Source organism: Ambystoma mexicanum, chromosome 5p (assembly GCF_040938575.1).
Source record: "Ambystoma mexicanum isolate Mex_15411 chromosome 5p, UKY_AmexF1_1, whole genome shotgun sequence".
NCBI lineage: Eukaryota > Metazoa > Chordata > Amphibia > Caudata > Ambystomatidae > Ambystoma > Ambystoma mexicanum.
In genome coordinates, this window is record NC_090930.1 from 1,365,232,480 (window position 1) to 1,365,257,531 (window position 25,052).

At 47.9% G+C, this 25,052-nt stretch overlaps 1 protein-coding gene across 1 annotated transcript in view; it reads left to right on the forward strand.

Annotated features, from left to right (window-relative positions):
- The window catches only part of TRIO (trio Rho guanine nucleotide exchange factor), a 3,834,156-nt gene that overhangs the window by 838,448 nt on the left and 2,970,656 nt on the right, over window positions 1-25,052 (forward strand). The window contains exon 8 of the mRNA XM_069613780.1: window positions 12,439-12,570. Coding sequence (XP_069469881.1) covers window positions 12,439-12,570 — 132 coding nt within the window. The remainder of the gene's footprint in view (window positions 1-12,438; window positions 12,571-25,052) is intronic.

Consider the following 25,052-nt stretch of genomic DNA (forward strand, 5'->3'; position numbering starts at 1 on the left):
TGAAGTAACTAGATCGCATTCACCCACAAAGGACAACGCGCCCCTGCCAAGAAGGCAGGACGGAGAGCACACCTGAATTAACAACAAGGTGAGGAGAGGTCCAGAGGGGCTGCAGGCATATGGGGTGGTGGGGGGTTGCTTACCCCAGTTGCCCAGTTTTGAACATTGCCCACCTGTATTCCAGGCAGAACTTCCCCGCTGGTCACATCTGGGAACCGCAGAAAAGGATACCAGAGTCCCTACGGCTGGGTGGCATCCCCGTGGATACCAGGTGACCGTAACAGGTATGTCTAAAGGTGTCCGGTCATTTGGTCAAAAATAAATGGTCGAATGACCATTTGATCGAATCAAAATGGTCGAAAAAAAGTCGAATTTATATATTTTTTTTTTTTAGTTTTGGTTGCTTAAAAAATATTTTTTAATAAAGAAAAAGGGGGGTTGAGGGGGAATCCCCCCCCATAAAAAAAAATTCGACCTTTTTTTTTCGACCATTTTACATCGATCAAATGGTCATTCGACCATTTGGTTTTCTACCAAATGACTGGTAACCATGTCTAAAGTCTTAATCACCATTCATGGATACTGCTATGGGAATCTGTCATGGATGAGAAATACGTTGGAGGACACAATACATTCGAAGAACAAGTTACTTACCAACTGGTAACGCTCTTTTGACTGGATCTCCCTCCAACGCATTACTCATCGCCATCCCAGCCTACCCCTCAAGAATTTCCCATGCCATTGCAGCTTTCTTTTCAACAAGGCTAAGTGCGGTCGATGCTGTATTATGGGCATGTGTGCCACACGTTGTGCGGGGGAAAAACATGAACTAAGGCTACGGATGCCGTGCATGCTACTTATAACATCCGATGACGTCCCCCTCGACAGAGGCCTTCGAGGGATATCGAATCGACGCAGGGCGCCCTCTGCTGAAGAAAATTCCAAAGCAGCACAGCTGTGGATACTACAGGTCATAAATGAGGAATACGTTGGAGGAACATCCAGTCGAAAGAATGTTACCAGTTGGTAAGAAACTTGTTGTTCTCATATTAGGTTCACAAGATGAATAAAAGCTCCAGTTGGGCTGGAAAAAAAGGGAAAATTGTTCTGCCGTTAACTGAATGTTAGTCAGGGTTGTTCAAATCTTGTACGGTGTTACATAGTCAAATGACTGTTATGAAAAACATAATTCGTTGCTTGATGATGTTTAGTGCTTCTAAAAAATGTATTGTTTGTTTGAAAGTAGACATAATGTAGCTCAAACGGCCGTGCAGGTGATGGCTAGTACTCGATATACTGCGACTCGACAGATAGACTTCATCTATTTCCTAAACATGATCTCAGCTGAACTGAGCAACTTAATGCAGCGTGTAGCAATCGTATTACTCGGGTTCTGTGAGCAGTGCTGATCTGAATGCTTGTTCATGGACAGTGTAGGCAAAGAAGTAATGCTTATGTTAGTAAACGTAGTCCGCTGTGCACACCCCTCCAGAATACTGCGGTGGAACAGTCAGTTTCGCTGTATGTAACAACAACATGGAAAGGAAAGATTAGCACTCACCTTAACGGGTCACACAACGTGTAGCTCTCTTTTTAAACTCGAACAAGAAATAGAACGCACCTTTACTTGCCGACTCATTGAATGTTTCAGTGTTTCTCCCTAACTCGTATGTGACCGTAACTGCTCTGGTCCGGCGTGTGTGATCCTCGTCTCCATGTATTGCTTAGTCTCTCTATACTCTCCATGATTCTCATCGTTGTGGCTATGGATTACCCACTGACTTATGGGTAATGTAGTTTGTCGGAAACTCGGACTGCTCGTCTGCTGCACAGTAGTTAAACCTCCACAGTTTTAATTGTGTCAATGTTGTGAACATGTACAGACAAGGGTGCAGATATAGCGCTGTGGGTGACTCGGCTTTCCATGTTACGTAGCGTAATTCTGGTCACATTCTTGGCTTTCAAACATCCTTCAGCTGGACTTGATCGCATGGGGGCTTAAAATCTTTCTATTGTGTCCATGACCTGCAATATCATGATTACAGAGCCCCTAATTACGCATGGTGGTGTTACATACATCTTCTGTATAGAAATTATAAAGTCTTAAATGCTGGGGTGCCACGCATCTGATATTGGCAACTTACCAGAGGTCTCCAGGCACTACCAATTGAAGGTACTATCCTTTAGGATTGTATCAGCCCCTTGGGTCTTTACGAAGGTACTAGCTGTAGTAGCAGCACACATACGCAACCATTCCCATTGTACCCTTATATGGACAACTGGCTCATAACAGGAGATAAACCACAGGTATGTCCGCAGCATACACAAGAAACTATAAACCTTCTGATTCAACTAGTGGTAGTTTCGCAGACAGAGGCGTCAGCGCTTCAGTGCTGGACAAAAGACAACCTAGAGAAGGGGAAACCTTTTGTCATCCCTCCAACACAAGCCATGATAACAAGCGCCTCACTCTCAGGTTGGGCAGCTCATTATCTCCACCAGACAGCACACGGCATGTGGACACAAACTCCAACAAAGAAGCACATCAATACCCTAGAGATGTTGGTGTACAATGCACTAAAGCTTTCCATCGTTGGCTAGAAGGGAGGAATGTACTAATTCTCGCAGACCGCACAGCCACCATCTTTTTCATCAACAAACAAGGTGGGACACATTCTCTATCTGTCCAAAAAAGCACAGAAAATCTGGAAATGGAGTCATGAGAGATTTTCCTTGTGTCACAACACGTTGCAGGAGAACACAAATGCCTAGCAAATACAGTAAGCAGAAACACAGATCAACCCTTAGAACACGAGTGCGGGCTACATTTAGACATTGTGAATGACATTTTTCAAAATGGGGCCATCCAGACATAGATCTGTTTGCCACAGAAGAAAATACAAAATGCAATGCTTAAACCTCCAGGTTCCCGCACAAGGGGCCCAAGGGAAACGCACTGGTCAGTTGGTCAGGGATATTTGCATACACTTTTCCCCCAATCCTTTTGAACAGAGTTGAACTGGATAACCCAGCCCTTTAAGATGAGTAGCAATTACCCTGGAGATGGATGGCGGTGCAGATTTTTATTCATACATCAATAAACAAAACGACTCTGGTAGTTAGCACAAGGAAGACTGTTTTAATATCAGTTGTCTAAAACAGGGAGCATAACGAACATCAATGAACTCGCTCGATCCTCTTAGAAAAAACTGAGATCTTATACGCAAAACTCGTCATCAATGACGTTAACCTACGTTTTACTAACTTCATCCTACGTGGCAAACTACAACAACCTATGAGTATGGGTGATTGGCTCTGAGTGAAAATCTGAGTATACAATCCATACACGTCTAAAAAAAGTGAAAGAAAGTGATTGGTTACTTAACATCAGGTGGGGCGACTAAGCCCTCCCCTGAAAATGACCACTATGAATGTCACTAAACACACAACGACCCATTGCTTTACACAACGATAGGACCCCTAAATACGCAGTCCTATACAATTGGTTGGCACCCTAACCTCCGTCAGTACTTTTCCATCTATGTCTAGCAGCATGCAGACTGGTGCTGGTGAGCATGCGTTAACCATTGCTTCCCACTAATTAGCATATCAATCCATCATCACCTCAATGGTCTACTGTCAATTAGGCTTTGAAGCTTGGCCTTGAGAGTGTTCTTGAGAAATTCAGGGAGTAGAAGCACGCTCTGCCCTCGTGCGTAGGTGTGACCATCTCATTCTTCCAACTTCATCCTTCCATGTGACTAGAGACCATGTAATTGAGCTTCTAGCGTATTTAATACTATTTTTAATAGACCTCTGACATCCTCCTTGTTATGTTCATGCCTTCTGAACAGAAGTTCTGTTCTTTCACACGATTTGTATCCAATGTCAGTTTACTCCAGTTTGATAAGACCTTGGCTTCTTGGCTCATCCAGCCTTGTCTGCTGAGATTCACTTTGTAATTCAATTTGCTTTTTAATTGCGACACACTAGAAATGAGGCCTTTTTGCTAATGTCCAGCACTGCTATAATGCGTAGTGGAAACATCCATCCTTTACTTGTCCATAGGAATATATGTATATATTGGCGCTTGCTGCATTCTATTCACTATAAAGCTAGCCTCCCGATTACTTCGTCTGCTTGCGTTTCTTTTGCATCTGTACACGTGTAAAATGACTTGATGTCTTCATCTGTATCTGTGGCATAAATTTCTTCACCTTGATCCCAAGATGTCACTCATCCTTGGTACTCTTGATGCCTTATAGAATATCTGCTTTCTCTGGGCTCTGCATCTCTTCTATTTACGTCAGCTCAGCTCTGTGTGACGTATACTGGCGATGGTTGGTGATGTTACCATTCTTCCTTGCCATTTATTTGCTCTGTTTCTTCAGGAATCTTAAACAACCATCATATCTCCTTGTATGTAGATATGGTTTCCTCAATGGGAACCATACCCCAATGGTTCCCTTTGGCCTTTGTCGTTCCAACTGCTCTGTGTATGTCACATACTCTGGTTTCCAACATGCAGGTAAAAGGGGCGGAACAGTTGAGGTGGGGATACTTGGCTCCTCCACTACAGAGTAATTCACAAGATGTATCAAGAACACTTAACAATGTTGCTAGTGGCTCCAATGTGAGCATGTCAAACATGGTACTGCCACCTTCTCAGGATGTCAGTTTGCCCACCAATGAAGCTAACCAGCCCTTACAACATGTTGGCTCAGAACAAAGGGTTAACCCTTCATCCACATCTCCAGACAACCAACTTAGCAGCTCGGCTCCTGAATTCATAATTATAATTGTTTTTTTATAACGCACTTAATACCAAAGAGTTTTCTAAGCGCGAACCCGGGATTCAAACCTTTGTTGCTCTGCGTCTTGCTTCAAAGAAGAGTGTGTTGCCACTGAGCTATACTACCCTTGGCCATACAGTCTTGCCATCTTAACCTACCAACCAGATGCATGGAAAATTCATTGACTGTTCACCTAACATATAGTTCGATATCTCCTTCACTTGTTAGACTCTGGTCTAGTTTCCATTTCCTTGAAAGTCCATTTAGCTGTGCTTTGTGCATACACAACATCTCAAAGCAAGGTTTTATGGTTGAAGATTCCAGTTGTGAAAACCTTCATGGAAGGGGTGAAAAGATGATATCCTTCAATTGCATATCCACCCACAGGATGGGATTTACAATTTGTCGTAACTAAGCTCATAGCCCCCTCCTTCGAACCCATGGTGAAGGGAAGCCTCAAAGATCAGGAGACTTATCATTGACCCCAAGCCCATGGACCACATCTCTCTAGTGCTGAAATCTCGCTTTGCTCCCCGTGGCTGCAAGGATCGAGTTCAAGACCCTTTGTATAGTCCACAAGGCTTTCTGGGGCCAGGGCCCGTACTATCTACAATGCTCTCTTCCAAAATGCTCTCCTTCTAGAGCCCTCCGCTCAGCCTCCTCAAACTCTCTGCAGGTGAGCCGTTTCTCCAAACAGAGATTTGGGGGTAGATCTCTATCCTCTGCAGGTGCCTCCATCTGGAACAGTCTACCTATCTCTCTCCATCTTGAGCCGGACCACTTCAAGTTCCGGAAACTCCTCAAGACCTTCCCCTTGTCTTCCTCTCACCCTCTCCCCTGCTAACCTCCTTCTCTTCTCTGGTTTCCCTCCCTCCTTCTCTTCCCCAACCTGCTCAATTAGAGGACTGGTTGCCTGGTGCACCTCCAGAGCCTCACAGGTCCCAGACTCCCCTGCCAGTCCTGCACTTGCCTCCGGGCCTCAGCACTCTGTCTGACAGTATTGCAATATGCTCCATGATAGGGGCAACCACTCTGCACTTAAGCCTGGGCCCTGCTGGACTGGGCGCACTTGTCCCCCTCCCTCGCACTTCCTGTTCTGCACACTTACACGACCTTGAATGTTCTATGCCTAGAAAGTCTGTCTGTCTGTCTGTCTGTCTGTCCAGTCCTCCCTGTGTCTCTCCTCCCTAGCCTGGTCATGCTTGAAATACTCATGCATAGGCGCATTAGATGACCAACCACCAAGCAATCTGAAATGGTCGCCTGAACAGTACTGTAGTTTATTGATCTGTATGTTCCTTACCCCCCGCCCCACCTTTTCTCCCATCACCCTTTGTCAAGACATTACTAGTATATATGCATCTGGCCTAGTATGCTAGCTGTTGTTGTTCGATCATTTGTAATGTTCAAGGCCTAAGAATGACCGCTGTATTCCCTTGTTCCCTTGCCGCCTTGAAGCACTTTGAAGCACTTCACTTGTGTATAAGCGCTTTACAAATAAACCATTACAAGGCTGCTTTTCTTATAGCCATCATATCTATTAGAAGAGTAAGTGACCGTTAAGCATTGTCAATTTCAGTGTCCTTGTTCACAATACATAAAAACAAGGTAGTCCTAAGGGGACACCCACGGTACGCGCCAAAGTTCATTTCTAGGTTCGAACGGACAGCGTTTTTCCAAGACTCAAAACTGTGGAGAAAGAGCCCTCCATACACTAGGTTTTGTGAGAGGTGGCATGTACTATCTCAATAAGATGGAACAAATCAGGAAAACAGACCAGTGCTTTGTTTCCTTAGTGTCATGACCCCTAGCAAGGCACAGGTACATAATGTAGGTATGGCCTGGACTGTAAGGGTTGCTGTCTGGCGTAGGCTGCAGTTTGCAAATATTGGCAGCCAAACGGCATCAGCCTCCACCAAGATTGCCCCCAGAGCAGGATGCCTTGCAGAAACCAAGATGGCCCATGGCCCTCCATGCCACAAGAGTCCTTGGTGGTCTAGCGGTGCTGGGTGCAGCCCAGGGCTATATAAGCCCCACCCTGGGCCACACCCAGTGCTTAGCGTTTTCTCCAACTGTAATATGCAGGCAGCGTAACGCTTGCCTTCCTGCTGAAGTCCACGTTCACCGCCTCCGGTCTATCCTGCCTCCTGCTTACCTGATTGGAATCCAGCGGTCCCCTGCATACTCCCCGCCGCTGCACCAGGCCTTTCCTGGACGTTCTGAGGCTTTCCGCTTCTAACGCAGCTCCTGCAATGAGAAAGTACATTGCAAGGTGAATTGGAGCACGATGATTGCATCCGCTCCACCGCCACCCGGTCAGCTTAACTTTTAACTGCAACCAGGCAGATCCAGACAGATCCAGACTTCCATTCATGCGTTCCACGTAGCGAGAGCACCTTCTGTGACATTGTGATCTAGCATATGACGCTGCAGTATCTGAAAGGCACACGTTCAAACGCACGTTTGCGTGGTGAAAGACACACCGTTTACAGCGTGCACAGAACCTATACTACGCTCCTATTACTAAAAGCGCAGAAGAGACATTCAAAATTGCAAAGTGCTGAAGAGACATTACGACAGTAAAGACACTTACCTACAGGCATCACGTTCGACGCAGCTGGTTTGGGCCACCAAACCCAGTGAAGTAACTGGAGAAACAGAGCCTGTTTAACGTCCTGACCACAGAGTTGGTACAAAATGGGCAACAAGCCATTTAGCGCAACAAAGGGAAGAGAGTGGTTTGGACCAAGCAGCACACAGTCGAGTACCATACTTCAGCAATCTGGACCAGACACTCCTGCAGGGCACCAGAGGTAAGTGTTACACTTAGCTGCAGGAAGAGAAGGGGATGCTGTCTCCAAAGTATCAATTTCTAAATGGATTTGATAAAATGCATATAGTAATGTTACAGGTGATCCAACAAAGAACTACCATTTATTCCTAGAGCGCACTGTGCACATAGTACAGGTGCCACATTAGCCTACATTGCAAATGTTCCCTTCGAGGCAATCTGTAGAGCAGCTACATGGAGCTCAATTCACACATTCACCCAACATTACTGTATGGACACACAAACAAGGAGTGACTCCCAAGTGGGACTCCCTTCGACCAACCCACCTCCTCCTCCTTGTACTGCTCACTAGTCTATGCAAAGCATGTGATTCTAAGCAGATTCAGAAGACAAACATTACATACCTGTAATCATCTTGCTGATGCTTTTATCTGCTTAGATTCACATGTGCCCACCCTTCCTCTCCTTGTTGGGAGTAGAAGGTACAAAGACAACCTACATACTGTTTTTCCTTTACTACACACTTCATGCAATCCAAGGTCAGAAATAAAACAATCTGAGGTCCTCGACGCGTGAAGGACCATAGTATTATACACCAGATTTGTCGATGTCCCTTTTAGATTTTGAAAACAAGTAATGTAATACTTTGCACCAACCACTAGATGTCAACCTATGCAAAACCTATGTAAATCAAGCAGCTAAAAGCATCAGACACATGATTGCAGATATGTTATTTGTCATATACACATGCATTTATTTTGCCTTTGCTGAAGTATTGTGTGAAATAGTCCTGAATTCTGGAGTAACCTTAAAGCAGAGTTTGTTTCTATTATATGTGTACTTTCTCAATTACATATTTATTTCTTGTGCCTATGGTTCCTTATCAAATCCATTAAACCTAAATGATTCTGACTGCTTAAAATCCCACAAATCCAAACTGGGGATTTTCTATTTTTCCTCTACTTGCAGAACGCTTACTTAATGTTACTATCCATCTCAAACATATCTGATATCTCAGATTTGAGGGATAGGAGCACTAGCAGTTTAAGTTCCTGCTATATGCGTTACGCTCTTCACCAACAGTGGTCACTAAAGTCATGGCTCAAGTGGCAGTTGCTTGTAGGTTGGAACAGCAGCAAACGTTGATTGCATCTGGCAGTTAGGCAATGCTTGCACATGTTCCAGTCACGAAATAAGCCTTAGAGTTACATAACAGCATATCATTTCTTAGGGACCATGCTGGATGCCACAAGCGGCTCCAATCCAGAGGTCTATATGTTTCTGATCATTTGTAGAATGCCACATTTTTTCTATGCAAAAACACCAGATACTCCAAAGCTTTCCTGAGACTCGGGTCTTCCTGCATTCTCCGGATACCCTTGTGCGGGTTGAAAATGAGCGTGCTGCAAGAGGAGCTGTAGCTTTATTGGAAGCAGACAATGGGGCAATACCATCCATATCGCTCCTTGTATCCGCCAGGGAATGCAATGGTGGACCAAAAGGCCATCAAGAGCATGCCACTCTTCAGCCATTTGTAGTTGTAGTGACCAATGTGTCCCTGTATGGCTGTTGAGGACGCTCTGGATCCCTATCAACCAGGGACCTTTGGTCAGCTGCAGAGGAGTTAAATACCAAAGTCCTGGAATTAAGAGCATGGAAGCTTTCGTTTAGTGTTTTGTTGGCATACTGTGTGCAAATGCAATGGTGCAAACAGTCGGCACCACTGTCATGCTGTACATAAGAGCAATGTATAAAGAGGGTTGATCCCATTATCCAGAGAAGCACACGGGTAGGGAATGCTGGGTGCCAAATATCAGGTGACTGCAGAACACCTACCACAAATGCAAACTAGAGAAAATGGATCACTTATTGTTCGGTTATGTAGCACTTGATAATTTTAGATGGTTGGGGAAATGTTTCCATAGCCCACTAATTAGGATGTAAAAACAAATCTAACCTAAAGGCAAGATATTGTTTCCAATAGAAAGACACTCTGTGGCAGAGCAGTCGGGCTTAACTCACGGGAAGAGGTAGGGTGGTGGCGAAGCATAATTATTTGCAATAACTAAATGTACAGTAAGCCCAAGAGAATGCACCACACTTTGGCGCACTGAAAAATATACTTTATTATAAAATCACACACAGAATGTCTATACGTTTAAAATGCTTAATTTGGGCTAAACCGAACACACAAGACACAGTACACTTATTCAAACACTAATGGTCCACTAATAAACGCCCCCTACCTGTTGGTTAGTACAATACATTTAAGGTTATATTTTAAGAATGAATTATTGTATAGATTTTATGGAATTCTGTATATAGTAGTGATTTGTAGTATTTTATGATTTGCATTTTATGTTTTGCATTTTATATGTGTAAAGTTTAACATGAACTGATCACATTAATAAATAATAATACAATAAGTTAAGTTTAAAATGAGGAGAAAAGAAGAACCCTAGACAACAGTAAAATACATTTACAGAGTCCAAATCAGGACTGGAAATGTCATATCGTTGAAGTAATCCCACACCACCCTTGGCGTGCATAGCATCATTAATGATAAAGATGTAAACAATATAGTACTGGGGTATAGGCTAAAATCCCATTATTTTGGTATAAACTCAAGGGAGTCCAGAACAATTGTAGTGCATAGGCAGGAACCTTTCAAAGTCACTCTATAGGAATTTGTAGACTTGGTTTAAATTCTCTATAGGATCAAACTGGGCAGATCCAACAGCCGTGTTTATGGGGAAACGTCAGGTTCTACCCCACTGATGTGGCAAAGGAATCGACCAACCCAAACAGAGGCAACCCTCTCAAAGTTCCAGTTCCCTGTTCAAGACCCGGATAACCCAAGGGAAGGAGGTAAAGCAGGATTCAGGCCAATGTAAGCCAAGGACGGGCCACTGTAAGAGACCTGCAGAAACCCATCTGGGGATGGGTACACCATAGATACAGGGTACACCTGAAGGTAAATCTGAAGAATAACCCACTTACCCAGGGGTAAGTACCAGTTTCTGAGAACTTGGGTCAGTGACAGCAACACGAGCCACTAAGTAGGAATATTCTTTTTTTGGGTAATATACAAGATCTGTTCACCCTGGGATTTACAACCCTGGCCAACAATGACCCCACCACCACTAAAGAATTTGCTTTCCTGGAGCTAGACCCACCAACTAAGAGTGAAAGCAATGCATGGTACCGCACCCAGAAGGCTTACCAACATGCCTAAGCGGATCCATCTCCTCAGAGGAAATCTTGACCAGCCAAGCAACCAAAACCGATCCCATGATGGGGCAGCAGTGGAAGGGACACTGGATGACGCAACAACATGTTATTGTGTGTATTTTTTATGGAGAAATCTGAATAAAACTAAAACTTGAACCCAAACAAAGAGCTTAAGGTGGGGTACCATTACCCTTCTGGATGCTGAAGGCTTCCTATTTTGAGGCACTGTCACCAAGAGGGCAAGACTAGAAGACAACAGAAACATTTCTTAAAACAGCTAATCTTTGTGCTATACTTCCCCCTAACCACAAAATGTTAGATATCCTTTAAAACCAAATGGGGAGAAAAAAAATGTTTAGGTGTCCCACAAAATGGAACAACCGAACTCCCAAAAGTGGCATTCACATAAGATTTCCTGACCTAGAAGGGGAAATCCCAGAGTAATGTATACAATACTTTCTCTGCATAGGTATCTAGACAGCATCAAAGGTCTTTGTATGCAAGAACACATTTCCATCAACAGGGTAAGAGACACAATGTACACCTTCATTCAGTAGGATATTGTGCAAGAAATGCCCCACAAACATGTATATTTATTGACATATTTTTAAAAGTCCTCCAGTTACTAACTCTCCCTGGTGGGAGATGGATCCTAGGAATACTCGATGGAAGAGTGAAGTCATAGACTCACAATTTGCTAACCACTTTAGCTAATAACATTTGGCCCACCTCTCCATCACCAACCAGTCCAACACCCCTAATTCAAGTAGAATTTGCTAACAAAATTAAACACAACGTCGGAGCAATGCAGCTCTCATGTAATCTAACCCATAGTTTAAGGTTTATTGTAATATTTGCTAACACCCTGTCTGAGGCTCTTTGAAGAAACTCTGTGTTGAAAAAGTCCACACCCCGAAGATCCTCCTCCCTATCCCTCACTGCTCCCTCCCAAAGTACCTGGAGAGCACCCCCTGCCGTTCATATAGCAGCTCAATTAAAGCTAGAATTTCCCATGAATTCCATGACACAGGCACCCTTACCCACTCTGGTAGGCTGTGTCAGTTTCACACCTCCATGTTTGATCCTCCACTCTTTATATGTAAGTAATATAGGTATATAGGTGATGCCTGCTCCATGTTGTGGATAGCCCTGCCCCTAACAGGTGGACGGTTAGGGGCCCAAACCCAGCACAGCTACAATTTTGTGCTCTTGTGTATATGCAGGATTTTGGACCATCAAGCTTTCTCTGCTGATCAGACCATCAAAATATGAAACGGAGAGATCGATCTTTGTCTTCAATCTGTGGTTGTTCAGTCTTCCGATGGGAGAGTTTGGTTTCCTATGGTGTACAGCCCAGGCCTCAGAAGTGAATCTTGGTCTCAAAAATGCATATTTTACCAGGCTTGTCTAGGTCCGAACAAAATGCTTTTTTGAGTTGTGCTGGTTAAACACATAATCATATTATATGGTCCACATTTTGGCATCTTTATTATGGGTTAACTGCATAGTTGCAAAGAAAGTTCACACAATAACAAAATGTTACATTATCTGATTTATGCCAGCTCTTTAATATTTTCTCTTCTGTTGTTGGACATTGATATTCTTAATGTGTTCACTTTTTAGTACATGAGCAATGTGGATTCATGGTGTAAGACTTGCGGCGAGATTGAACTTCCCTCTGAGCTTCAGGATTTAGAAGATGCCATACATCACCATCAAGGGATATATGAACATATCACTGTGGCATACTCTGAGGTATTTAGCATTTGTGTTGGGAATAGAAAAACATATCACATGAAAGGAATTGGTAATTTGGGAAGAAGTACTACAATATAAATTGAAACCATAAATACGTGTTGTTGGCAATTGTTTAATTTTCAGTGTGCCTCTCCATAAATTATTTCAGCCTTTTAGCCGTTTTCCCACCAGTTGATTTTCTAAATTTTGTGTTTGACAACTTGCAGAAATGTGTACATAATTGTTTCTACTGTTGGCGTCCTCAGTGACTTTTTCTGTTGCTCACTTTCTGGGAAGTTTATTATTTTATAGAACGAATATATAAAACCTTAATTACATAATTAGTCCATATATTACAAATGTCAATATTTTTTGTAAAGATAGATGGCATTTGCTAAAAACCCATCAGGGAACATAAATATAATTACTGTCAAGTTTTTAAAATAGACATTTTTTCTATCACACTCGTATGGTTTATATCCTGTAATAACTTTCCCATCTATCTAATGCTTATTTCATCAAAACAGGGCATAAAAGTCAGATTAAATCTGTTTTGCATTTGGTTTTCTGCATGAAGAAAGCTGAATTTAACAAAAAGTCTTTTCACAGTAGGATTTCCCATTCTATGCACCTTCTATTACCAAATTGACAATGCAAGTAAGTGGAGATTTAAGAAAAGCCTTATTTGATGATTAGCCAACTCCTATACCTTTAAGGAACAAAATTATCATAATGCAACAATATTTCTATCTGGCTATATTCTACAGATCTAATTCCTGATTTTATATCGAGCAAAAAACATTTTAAAAAGCGGTTTGTTTTTTTCTGTGCTTAAGTTGTATTTTTTTACAAATGCTCAACTTCTGTTATAAAAGGACATTTTAAAAATCAGGAGTTAGGAAAGCGGACACCCATGTTTGGTTCCTCTTCCCAAAGAGAATCCATCTGACGCTACTTCATTCCCATTTTCCCAAAAGCTAAGAACGAAAGTTGACAAAAGTAGATCCTTAACCATTTCCATTTGCTGCAATCAAATCTAAGGATTTATGAATTATCCGGCCCATTGATGTTCCTGGATAATTCCGACTTGTTCTGAATGGACCGGCCAGGGTAGAGGGTCCACATGTGTTGAGATACTTGCTTATATTTTTACAAAATATTTTATATTTTAGTGTTTAATAGAGATTTAGGTCTGTAAGGGTCACATTCCTTTTTGCCCCTGTCTTCCTTGGAAATGACCAACATCCTAGGTTTTCTGAATAACTTTGTGGCTCCCCCAGCTTCTAGTAGCGAATGCAATAGCTTATACAAATAGGGGGTCAGGACCTCTGTGAAAATTTGACAAAATACAGAGGTAAACCCATCATTATGTGGTGCTGTCCCTGCTTTTGTTTTAGATAATGCCCATCGAATTGTAATTTGAGTACTTTTCCCATGTAATGCTTCTACCTCATTAGATGTCAACTTGGGTAAGTGAACGCTGAAAAATTGCCAAAACGTTGTGCTATTTCTCCCTGGTCGATAATGGAGTATCCGTCTTCACTATTAATTTTTAGGATGGCTCTTTCTACCCTTGAGTCCGTAATGGGGGTGTCAGCAAGGTATGGGCTTTGTTCCCTTTCGCATGATTTTTTTGCTTGAAATGCCTCAACTGGTTTTCTCCCTTTTTAGGAAAGTCGATTTGGGTGTTTTCTTGCATTGCTGTTGTGTTAAAAACTAGGCCTTTCCCTCTTCTGGGAGGCTTGAATCTGGGTGTTTCTCGCATTCCGTTTATTTCAACCTTAATGTCTTCCAATCTGCTCTGTCTCTGCACACCCTACTGCTGACAACTGTTGGCCCTTTTTGATTGCAGCTGGAGCCACTGGCTACCCCCCCGAACCCCATGGCTGTTGATCTCTGTTGTACCTCCCTGTCCTCCGTCCACGCTGTTCCTGCGTTCCCCTATGGTGTGTTACCTGCTTGTGCCTCCTTCTGTGTTAACCCTCCCCCTCTGGTGTTTCCTGTGGTGGGTGGATCTGGGCTGTGCTGCTTCACCTGCCTCACCCTCCCCTCTTTATTTGTCGCGCCTCCTATGCTGCTCGCAATTTCTCCCATCTTCTCAAACTGCTACTCTATCTCCTGTCCTATCCCTCTCACTAAGTCTGGAAGGAAAAAGTTCAAGAAGGATAGCCTGGTCTCCAACCCAGGCCTCCCCATCGCTGATACTTACATCAGCGCTTCCTCCAGACAGACTCTCACCAACATCCTCTTTGTCGTTCCTGCTCCAGACCTATGGACCCCTCATATGGTCCCATTCTCTCTCCTTTCTTCTCCTCTCCCATTAATGGTGGCACCCGGTGGGAGGCCCTACTGGCCCCCTTCCAATCCTCCAAGACCGTCATCAATGTCTATCTAAATGGTACCATCATGGTCCAGGGCTCTTAGCCCAATCTCCTCCTCCTTGATGGATGTCTCATGCATCTTATCAACTTCCTCCTTTCTCCTGCCACTCCTTCTAAAACCTCTTGCGCTCCTCTGCCACTTCCCTCCTCTGCCACCACCTCTTTGGCACCCACCTCCTCATCTCTGTCCCCTATGTCACCTCTGTCTACTGCCTCTGCCCACTCTCTGGCCTTTTTACTGCCTCTGATGGGTGTACCTCACTCCTGCACCCCACCCCGGAAGTCTTTCAGATGTGGCAACCTGCTCCACATAGATACTCAACTCTTGCACTGCTGACAAACACCCCTCTGACATCTGCCACCTCCTCGAAGACCTTGACCTGTATGTCCTCTCTCTCTCAGCGAGATATGGATCACGGCCAGCTCTGTCACACGTTTTGACACTCTCCTCCCTGATGGCCACACAATCCTCTCTGAGTCTAGAACCAACCGGCCCGGAGGTGGAGTGGCCCTGATCTTTCTGGAATGGGTCCCTGCTTCTGTCATTTCTACGCAGGCCTACTCCTCCTTTGAATGCCTCATATGCAGTGTCACTATCTCTCCTGGCCTCTCCCTGACTGTGGCCACCATCCACAGGCCACTTGGCCAGGCCACCCTCTACCTCTCAGAATGGGCTGACCTCTCGTCTCTCCTTGCCTCGACCTCTTAATGCCTCCTCCTCGGAGACCTCAACATCCACCTGGATGCTTCTAATCCCTCCTTTGGGCTCTTCTGCAACCTTTGCGACACTCTCTCCCTTCCCATTCTACCCTCTGGTCTGACACTCTGCCGGACACACCCTGCATGTTTTCTTCTCCTCGGACATCCCCCTCTCCCCACTCCTCTCTTGGACTGACAACTTTCTGCTCTCCTCTCACCTGAAACTTCTTGTCCCTCAAGCAAAGCCTACCCCGCACTGCCACCTTCCTTCTCTGCCATTTGGCCCATGAAGCAAGTGTAAGTGGACGTCTTTGCCTCTACTTTCTCTTCTCCTCCTACTCCTGCGGCTGACTAGCACTCTGACACAGAACTCTCTAACCTGCATCTCTCTATCTCCAACACTCTGGACATCTCTGCCGAGATCATGAGAATCTGTCTAAAGTCTACCTCCAAGTGCAACTCTTGGTACGATTCAGACCTCGCCGCCCTGGAACACAAGTGCAGGCTGGCTGAGAGAAAGTGGAGGGCTTTCGGACGCATCCTCTGACAAACTGGCCTGCTGCCTGCTCCAAAGGCAATACAGACTCTGTCCTCTCCAAGAAGAGGATCCATATTGAAGCCTGCCTCTCTGCGGCTTGTAACATGGCCGAACTCTTGAAAATCTGCAAGGAACTGGTCAATCCTACTCCACCTCTCCTGTTCCCTCCCAGGCCCTCTGTACTGCTCTGGCTTCACGTTTCACCACTCAAACTCAGAACATCCCCTCTTTTTATTTTTATTAAAACAATGTTATTAATTTTCACAACAATGTAATTTACAGACTTGCATATCCATCCACATGAAAATAAGTATTCGATTGTGTCTGTTGTCCCCTCCCAACTCCCCGCCTCCCATCTCGCAGCCTATTCCACCTAATGTATCTCTACCACACTGCAACTGACTGTGCTCAGTATTTACATTAGTCTCTTGTCTCCCTGTTGAACCTCGGCCTGCCCACCTTCATTGGTATGCCTGTGCGCGGAACCAACCAGCTCCATTAGCATATGCTTCCAGTCCAAATCCACATTTCATTCTTCATGACACCGGTGGGCTGCCTCTTGCCACACTGAGGTTTCTGCTCTCGTCCATTTCTGGAGGTCATCGCACCATAATCGTACTTCCGGACCCGTATGTGCTTTCCACCCAACCGCTATTCTACGTTTCGCCAGTATGTATGCCAAATCTTTCAACTTACAAGCCCGTTCTAAAGCTTGGGTTATCTCTTCCCAATATTGTCTGATCTTCGTGCAAGCCCAAAACACTAGTTCGAGGGGATTGGGTCCTCCGACGTATTCTATATCTATGACATGTAATCACCACAGCTGTGCTGCTTCGGAAACTTTTTTCCTGGCGTCTGCGTCCTGCGTCGATGACGTCGATGCGCTGTTGTCGAGGACCTCCTCCGACGTCCGACGTCATCCGATGTGATAAGTGGGACGCACGACGCCCGTAGCCTCAGTTCCGTTTTTTCCGCGAACGTGTTGCTTCGTGTTTCTCGGTTAAACGCCTCGACTCTTTGGAGTTCTGTTCTTCTCGGTTCTTCGAACCTGCTCGTTTTGTGAAAATCCTTCGTGTGAAGATGTCTTCTACTTCGTCTTCGACCCCGCGTCCGGGCTTCAAGAAGTGCGGGGAGTGTGGGTCCAAGATGTCGGTGACGGACTCGCACGACGCCTGCCTCTGGTGCATCGGGGAGGCCCACGACACGGATGACTGTATCGACTGCCAGTCGCTCACGTCCAAAGCCTTACGCGAACATAAGAAGTTGTCGGTAGGTCGGGTGTCCAAGCCCCGGAAGTCGAAGTCTGCGGGGCTTTCGACGGATGATTCGAGGGGTGACTCTCCGCGTCATCGTTGGAAGTCTCGTGGGTCTCCTTCTAGGAGTCGGTCTCGCCACTCCTCAGCCTCTTCGAGGCATTCTCGGAAGCGCCGACACCAGTCGTCTTCCAGGTCCTCTTCGGAGGACTCTGCCCAGCACGTCGCTTACCCCACCAGCCATGCGACGCCGGAGGAATGGGCTTCCTTCGGGAAGAAAATGCTGGCGATTCTTGAGTCGCAGGGTACTAAGCCGTCCGCGCCCCCGAGTGGGGTCGGCCGTGAGAGGTCGAGAGACACTGCTCGCAAGAGTGGTCGGCACGAGTCACGGGAGAGGTCCCGTTCAGACAAGGAGACTCGTTCTCGACGTACCCGTTCCAGGTCCCGGTCCTCGACGTGTTCGAGACTGTGTGCACCTGTGAGGTCTTCGAGGAAGACATCGACGTCTGAGGCGTCGAGGGCGTCGACAGGCTTTCTCAAGGCTCCGGCTCCGAGGAAGTCATCAAAGCCGTCGACGCTCAGGTCGTCGAGGGACACGCTCGGGGCTCCGGCTTCGAGGGCTGTGTCGACGCCGCGGATGCTGGAGGCGCTGCATCTGACGTCGACGCCGATCCTCTCGGCGCCGATGCCGGTTCTCTCCACGACGGCGCCGATTCGCTCGACGCCTTTCGTGTCGGAGGTACCCCGTGGCACGGGAGAACCCCCTAGGAAGGCTCTGGTTAAGAGCAAGCACTCTCGGGTGCCTTCTTTTCGCCACCTGGAGTATATTTCAGAGGCGGATGAGGATTCTGATGGCCTGGTTCCTAGTCAGGTTCCAGATGAAATTGTCTCGGGCCATAGTCAGTTTGACGATTTGAGGCAGTCACTGCATGATGCCAGTGGACTGGACACCTCTCCGGAGGTGGAGTTTTGTAGGCCTGAGCCTGGCTCCCATGCCGATTCCTCGTACCGGCTCCTTATGGCTAGGGTTTCTGAGTACTTGGGATGGTCTGCTCCCCCAGGGGAGTTTGTGCAGGATGATCTGACGGACATCCTTGATGTTGGTCCCCCAACTGACCCTGTACTACCGTTCCATATGGCTTTACAGAGAAGGGTGGCGGCGGCTTGGACTGCTCCGGAGAGTCTCCCGGCGGTGGGCAGATCCTTGTCGCGAAAATACCGTCCAGCCAGTAGCGACCCCTGCTACTTGACCAAGCACCCCACTCCGGAGAGTTTGGTGGTGCAGGCGGCCACGGCCCCGGCAATGCAGGCGTCGTACCCTACCATCCCTCCTGATAGGGACGACAAACGTTTTGATGGCTGGGCGAAGAAAGTGTTTTCTTCTGGTGGTATGGTGCTTCAGGCGGCCAACTCCATTTGTGCCTTATCTCGTTTCACGCACACTTTGTGGAACTGTGTTGCGTTAGCGGCTGTACATATTCCCGAAGGGGACGAACGGGATGGTTTCCTTGCTATGGTCCAGGATGGTAAGGATGCCATGTGTGAGTCCGTTCAGTCGGGTTTGGATTTAGCTGAATGCGTCAGTAGGTCCATGGCGGCGAGCACCGTGATACGCAGGTTTGCGTGGTTGCGGAAGTCGGGGTTTGCTCCTGATGTGCAGTCCCGGCTCCTCAACATGCCCTTTGACGGTGAACACCTTTTTGGCAGCAAGGCTGACGAGAGCCTTGAGAGGTTGCAGACCTCGAAAGCTGCAGCGAAGTCGTTGGGCGCTGCAGTTCGCCAACCTCCGCCTTTTCGTCCTAGGGGACAGCAGTGGAGGGGTGGTTCCTTTCGCTATTACTCGTCCTTCAGTAAAGCGAGAGGAGCTGGCAGTCAAAGGGGCCTACGCAGGGGTACCAGAGGTGGACGACAGGGTACCCGTGGTGCCAAGGCCGCTCGGGCAGTTGCCTCTTTGCCCTCAGGTAACGCTGCAGCCGCTCCCACTCAGTCATGAGGCCATGTCCCATGGTTTGCCGGTGGGGGGAAGGCTGGCGCAGCATCTTGTAGAGTGGCAAGCCATTACTTCAGATGTGTGGGTTCTGGAGATCATAACCCACGGCTACTGTCTTCCTTTTCGGCACAGGCCTCGCGACAATCCACCGGGGAACCTCTCTTTGCAGAGTCCGGATCCGCTCCTTGCGCAGGAAATTCAAGCCCTGCTGGAGAAAGGCGCCATAGAACTGGTGCCTGTAGCGGAGAGGAACAAGGGATGGTATTCCCCTTATTGTTTGATTTCGAAGAAAGACGGGGGATTGAGACCCATCATGGACTTGCGCGGTTTGAACAAACTCCTCAGGAAGGACAAGTTCAAGATGGTTACTCTCTCTCAAGTCCTCCAGGCCCTTCAACTTCAGGACTGGTTGGTGTCTCTCGACCTCAAGGATGCTTACTTCCATGTGCCGATCCATCCCAAGCACAAGAAGTACCTGAGGTTCGCGGTTGGCGACTCGCACTTTCAGTTTCGGGTCCTGCCGTTCGGATTGACCTCCGCCCCGAGGGTTTTCACCAAGCTCATGGTGGTGGTGGCAGCGCATCTCAGGCAAGGGGGGATTCACGTCTACCCCTACCTGGACGATTGGTTGATCAGGGGGAGCTCTCCCGAGCAAGTCCTGGATCATCTGTCCGTCACCTGCCACTCCCTTCACAGGCTGGGCTTCTCCCTCAATTTAAAGAAGTCCCATTTGACACCAACACAGCGGCTCCAGTACATCGGAGCAGTGCTCGACACTTCCCTGGGGCAGTGTTTTCCTCCCCAGGTGAGGGCTCTTCACATTCAGCAGATGGTGCACAAGTTTCAGCATGCCCAGACGCTCCCAGCGTTCGAGTTCTTGAGGTTGCTCGGCCTCATGGCATCCTGCATTCTTCTGGTGCCAGAGGCTCGCCTGCGGATGAGATCTTTGCAGTGGGCACTCAAGACGCAATGGTCGCAGTCCTCCGGCAGGATGTCTGACTCGGTTCAGGTGCCGCCCTCGGTCGCCCGGGACCTTCTGTGGTGGGCCGTCGAAGGCAACTTGATGAAGGGGGCTCCATTTTGGCTTCCCTGGCCGGAGGTGACGATCGTGACGGATGCATCCCTCACGGGATGGGGAGCTCATGCCAACGGGCTGACAGTCAGCGGTCGTTGGTCTCCGTCGGAGTCCAGACTCCATATCAGTCTGTTGGAGCTGAGGGCCGTCGGGCTAGCCCTGAAGGCTTTTCTGCCGACTGTGCGTGGAAAGAATGTCCTGATCCTGACGGACAACACAGTGGCCAGGCACTACCTCAACAAAAAGGGGGGGCAGGGTCACTTCCTCTGTGCAGGGAGGCGATGCAGCTCGAGTTCTGGGCCATCCAGCAGGAAGTTTCGATCTCAGCAGTTCATCTGGCCGGAGACGAAAACGTGACGGCGGACGCTCTGAGCAGGCAGAGCGCAATCTCTCACGAGTGGGAGTTGGCTCAGGAGATTCTCCTGGAGATCTTCGCCCTTTGGGGGACCCCTCAAGTGGATCTCTTTGCCTCCAGTGTCAACCGAAAGTGCGAAAGGTTTTGCTCGCAGGAATTTCCTCCAAAAGGAGCCTTAGGAGACGCGTTCGTGGTGGAGTGGTCGTTCCCGCTGCTGTACGCGTTTCCTCCAGTCCCCGTCATCCCGCAAGTGCTGCGGAGGTTACGGAAGTTTGGATCCCGGATGATCCTCATTGCTCCGGCGTGGGCTCGGTGGACGTGGTACCCGGACCTTCTCGACTTGTCCATCTGCCCTCCACATCGTCTTCCCTACCGAGACGATCTGCTCTCACGGGAGGGGGGTCAGGTTCTCCATCCAGAGGTCAGATCCCTCAACCTTCACGCTTGGCTTCTGAAAGGTTGAGGTATAAGGATTGGGACCTCCCTGAAGACGTGATGGAGGTGTTGCTTTCGGCCCGAAGGCCAGCAACAAAGTCTCTGTACCGTTGCCGTTGGCGTAAGTTTTGCGACTGGTGCAGGGTTCAGAATGTGGATCCTTTTGCATGTGACATCCCCATGGTTCTGTCCTTTTTACTTTCTTTGGCCCACAGGGGCTTGCAAGTGGGTACCATTAAAGGTTACCTGGTGGCGCTGTCCATCTTTAAGCGCTCGTCTGAAGAGTGTTCTTACTTTAAAATCCCTTTAATTTCACAGTTTCTGAAAGGGCTCACTAATGTGTTCCCTCCGTCACCTTTCCTGGTGCCCGGTTGGGATTTAAACCTTGTTCTTAAGTTTCTTATGGGTGCTCCGTTTGAGCCTTTGCATTCTTGCCCTTTGAGGCTGTTCACTCTGAAAACTGTGTTTTTAGTTGCGGTTACTTCCGCTCGCAGAGTGAGTGAGTTACAGGCACTTTCAGTTAAGCCACCCTTCACTGTATTTCACAAGGACAGGGTTGTCCTTAGAGTTCGTCCTTCTTTTCTTCCGAAGGTAGTGACGGAATTTCATTTGGCCCAGAAGGTTGTTCTTCCGGCATTCTATCCTCCTCCGCATCCTGGTAAGGAAGAGGAGAGGCTCCATAGGCTTGATCCTAGGAGAGCTTTAAGCTTTTATGTTTCACGCATGTCCCGGGTCAGAGTGGACGATCAACTCTTTTTATTGGTTACGCTGGAAAGCGTTTGGGGCAAGCTGTGACAAAACAGACTTTCTCGCTGGATTATTTTAGCCATCTCGGAGTGTTACCGCTTGGCGGGTAGGGACCCACCGGCTGGCTTGCGGGCCCATTCTACCAGGGGTGTGGCTGCATCTACTGCCCTGCAGAGGGGTGTTCCTATTCGCAACATCTGTGATGCAGCCACCTGGGCTTCAGTACATACATTTGTACGTCACTATTCCCTCGATTCCATCCGAGGACAGGATCTGGCCTTTGGCAAGGCGGTCCTTTGCTCTGCTATTTGATTGGCTATTCTAAATTTTGATTCTAAATTCTTTCCCTCCTCCTTGCTCTGGTACTGCTTTGGGAGTCTGTCATAGATATGGAATACGTCGGAGGACCCAATCCCCTCGAAGAACAAGTTACTTTCTTACCTGGTAACGTTCTTTCGATGGGATGTCCGACGACGTATTCCATATCGCTCCCGCCCTGCCTTCCCCGCTGCAGAATTTCTTTTGCGATTGCAGCTTACGTTCCGCAAGGCTTTGTGTCTGACTGGCAGTTGACTAATGTCACACGTTCTGGGGGAAAAAACTACAACTAAGGCTACGGGCGTCGTGCGTCCTACTTATCACATCGGATGACGTCGGAGGAGGTCCTCGACGACGGCGCATCAAAGTCATCGACACAGGACGCAGACGCCAGGAAAAAAGTTTCCGAAGCAGCACAGCTGTGGTGATTACATGTCATAGATATGGAATACGTCGTCGGACCATCCCATCGAAAGAACGTTACCAGGTAAGAAAGTAACTTGTTCATCAGCATTAATCAGTCTGCATTTCGGGCAGGATTGTTCTCCAGCATGGGGTCTGGCATGGATTCACATGCTCATGAATATTCCCCGTCATCAGGCTGGGAATCCTTGGTAAAGAAAAAATCAGTTTCAGTTTAGAGCCTGAACTGTCTTTCTACTAAACCAATAACTGGTCTCTAGGTCATACTGCGCCCAGCCAATGACTGCCCTCTACCTAAGCCCCTCCACTGGCAGCGATCTTCAGATTTTTAACGCACTTTAAAGTGTTGGGAGTCCTCGTGCTATAGCTCTCGAGCTTTTACTGTGTATTGCGTTTTTTCAGAGTATTCTCAATTTGTTCCGGTCAATTGAGCCTCAAGCTCCACCGGATTCATCATCCAATTAACGGGGACCCGGTTCAGAAGCTTCTACGCCCCTGAAGGGCAATTTTTTGCCGAACGTCACTTGGAGGATTCCAGAAGATTCTTGAGGCCTACCGCGCGTGGACATGGCCGAAGATAAATGAGATTCTACGCCACTGTTCAGGATCTGCCCAGGATGTGGACTATGGAACGTTTTCCTGGAGGATGGGCACTCCTGGTGCCTTTACTGCCTACACTCGGACAAATCGCACATGGAGGAAACCTGTGCGCTCTGCAAAGACATGTCCGCTTGCACCATGAAGGACCATCGCAAGCGGCTCGTTGAGTGGCTGGAGACAAAGAACCCGGCGGCAGGTGAGCCGCGGCAGCATACCTCTCCCAAGAGGAAATCTGACCAGTCTTCTAAGACCTTTAAGGGTGCTCCGGCGACGGGGGCCCAACAGAAGGCAAAGCACTGCGAGTCTGCGGGCACCGGGAGTGCCGTTGGTACGGACTCCGTGGCAGCCAGGCTAGGGGCAGCTTCGCCGATGCCATCAACCACGAGCCAACGCCCCGGCTCGGTGAAGAAAAGGAAGTCGGAGCACCCGGGTAAGCTTCGGGAGAAGGCCCAATTGACTGATGGAGAAATCCAAGGGGGAGCGAGGCACTGACCCCCCCCCCCCACGGTGAAGGCCTCAGACACGCCCAAGGTCGTGAAGGCCCAGGTTCACGAGGCGAAAGCATCTATTGAGGGAGTGGTAGCGTCCCTGGTGAAGGCTGCAGATGCAGGTCCCCAGGAGACATCCACCAAGACGAGTTTCCCGGCCCGCCCGGAGGGAATAGTCATTTGTTCCCATTGAGAAGACTCCCGTGAAGATGCCAGCCATCTCCCAGAGACCGTCGCCCCTGGCCGAGAAGAAGGGGGGGGGGCGCAGTGGTCCAGCTAGACTCAGATCTGTTCCGAGGAGGAACTTTCAGTCCTGGTAGTGCCTAAGAAGAAGAGCGTCGAGGCCGGGCCCTACGGGAAGGACCCCAACGAGGCAGATGGGGAGAGCGACGAGGGAACCGACGAGGAACGGCAAGGCGTGAGGAACCCGCCGATATTCCAGTCGCAACCGCCTCCACCACCGACGGACAGATCCGAGGACATCCTACAAGCTCTGCACATCCTGTGCACGGAGATACGGACAAGGCGACCCGGACCGTCGGAGGATCCCCCAACTAAGAGGAGATGAGTTGATCCACCTCCACCGTACTATCCCTCCCCTCCATCCCCTCCCCCGAGAGACAAGACGGAGCCGGATACCGCGACGACGGGTACAGACGACGACTGAACAGATCGCTCGTCGCCAGTACCCAGGGCTTCTCCTCCTGATGAGATTGGATCCTTCTACGCCATGATCTCTTGGACTTCAGAGCTCTTTCAGCTCAACCCAGAGGAAAGGGAGGAGGGTTTCCTTTATCAGGAAGACCGTCCTCTCTATACCACTGTTGGATGACATTTGGGACGAAGAACCCATCCTCGACCCTGGCGAAGAGAGACCGGTACGAGAAAAAATACTGGGTTCCAGACAGCGGCCAGAAAGAAATCTGCATGGTCAGCGGCAAACACACCCTGGAGTTTCAAAGGAAGTGTCCCTGTTTTCCACCTGTGGCCAAGAAAGAAAACCACGTTCCACAACTACTTCTGGAGGTAGGAGCGATGCTGAAAAAGGGCACGATAGAACTCGTCCCAAAGAGGCTCTGGGGCTCCGCAGTATACTCACGGTATTTCCTTCTCCGAAAGAAGACCGGCGGTTGGCGACCCATTTTAGATCGCCGCCGCCGCAACAGATACATCAAGTCACAGAAGTTCTGGATGGTCA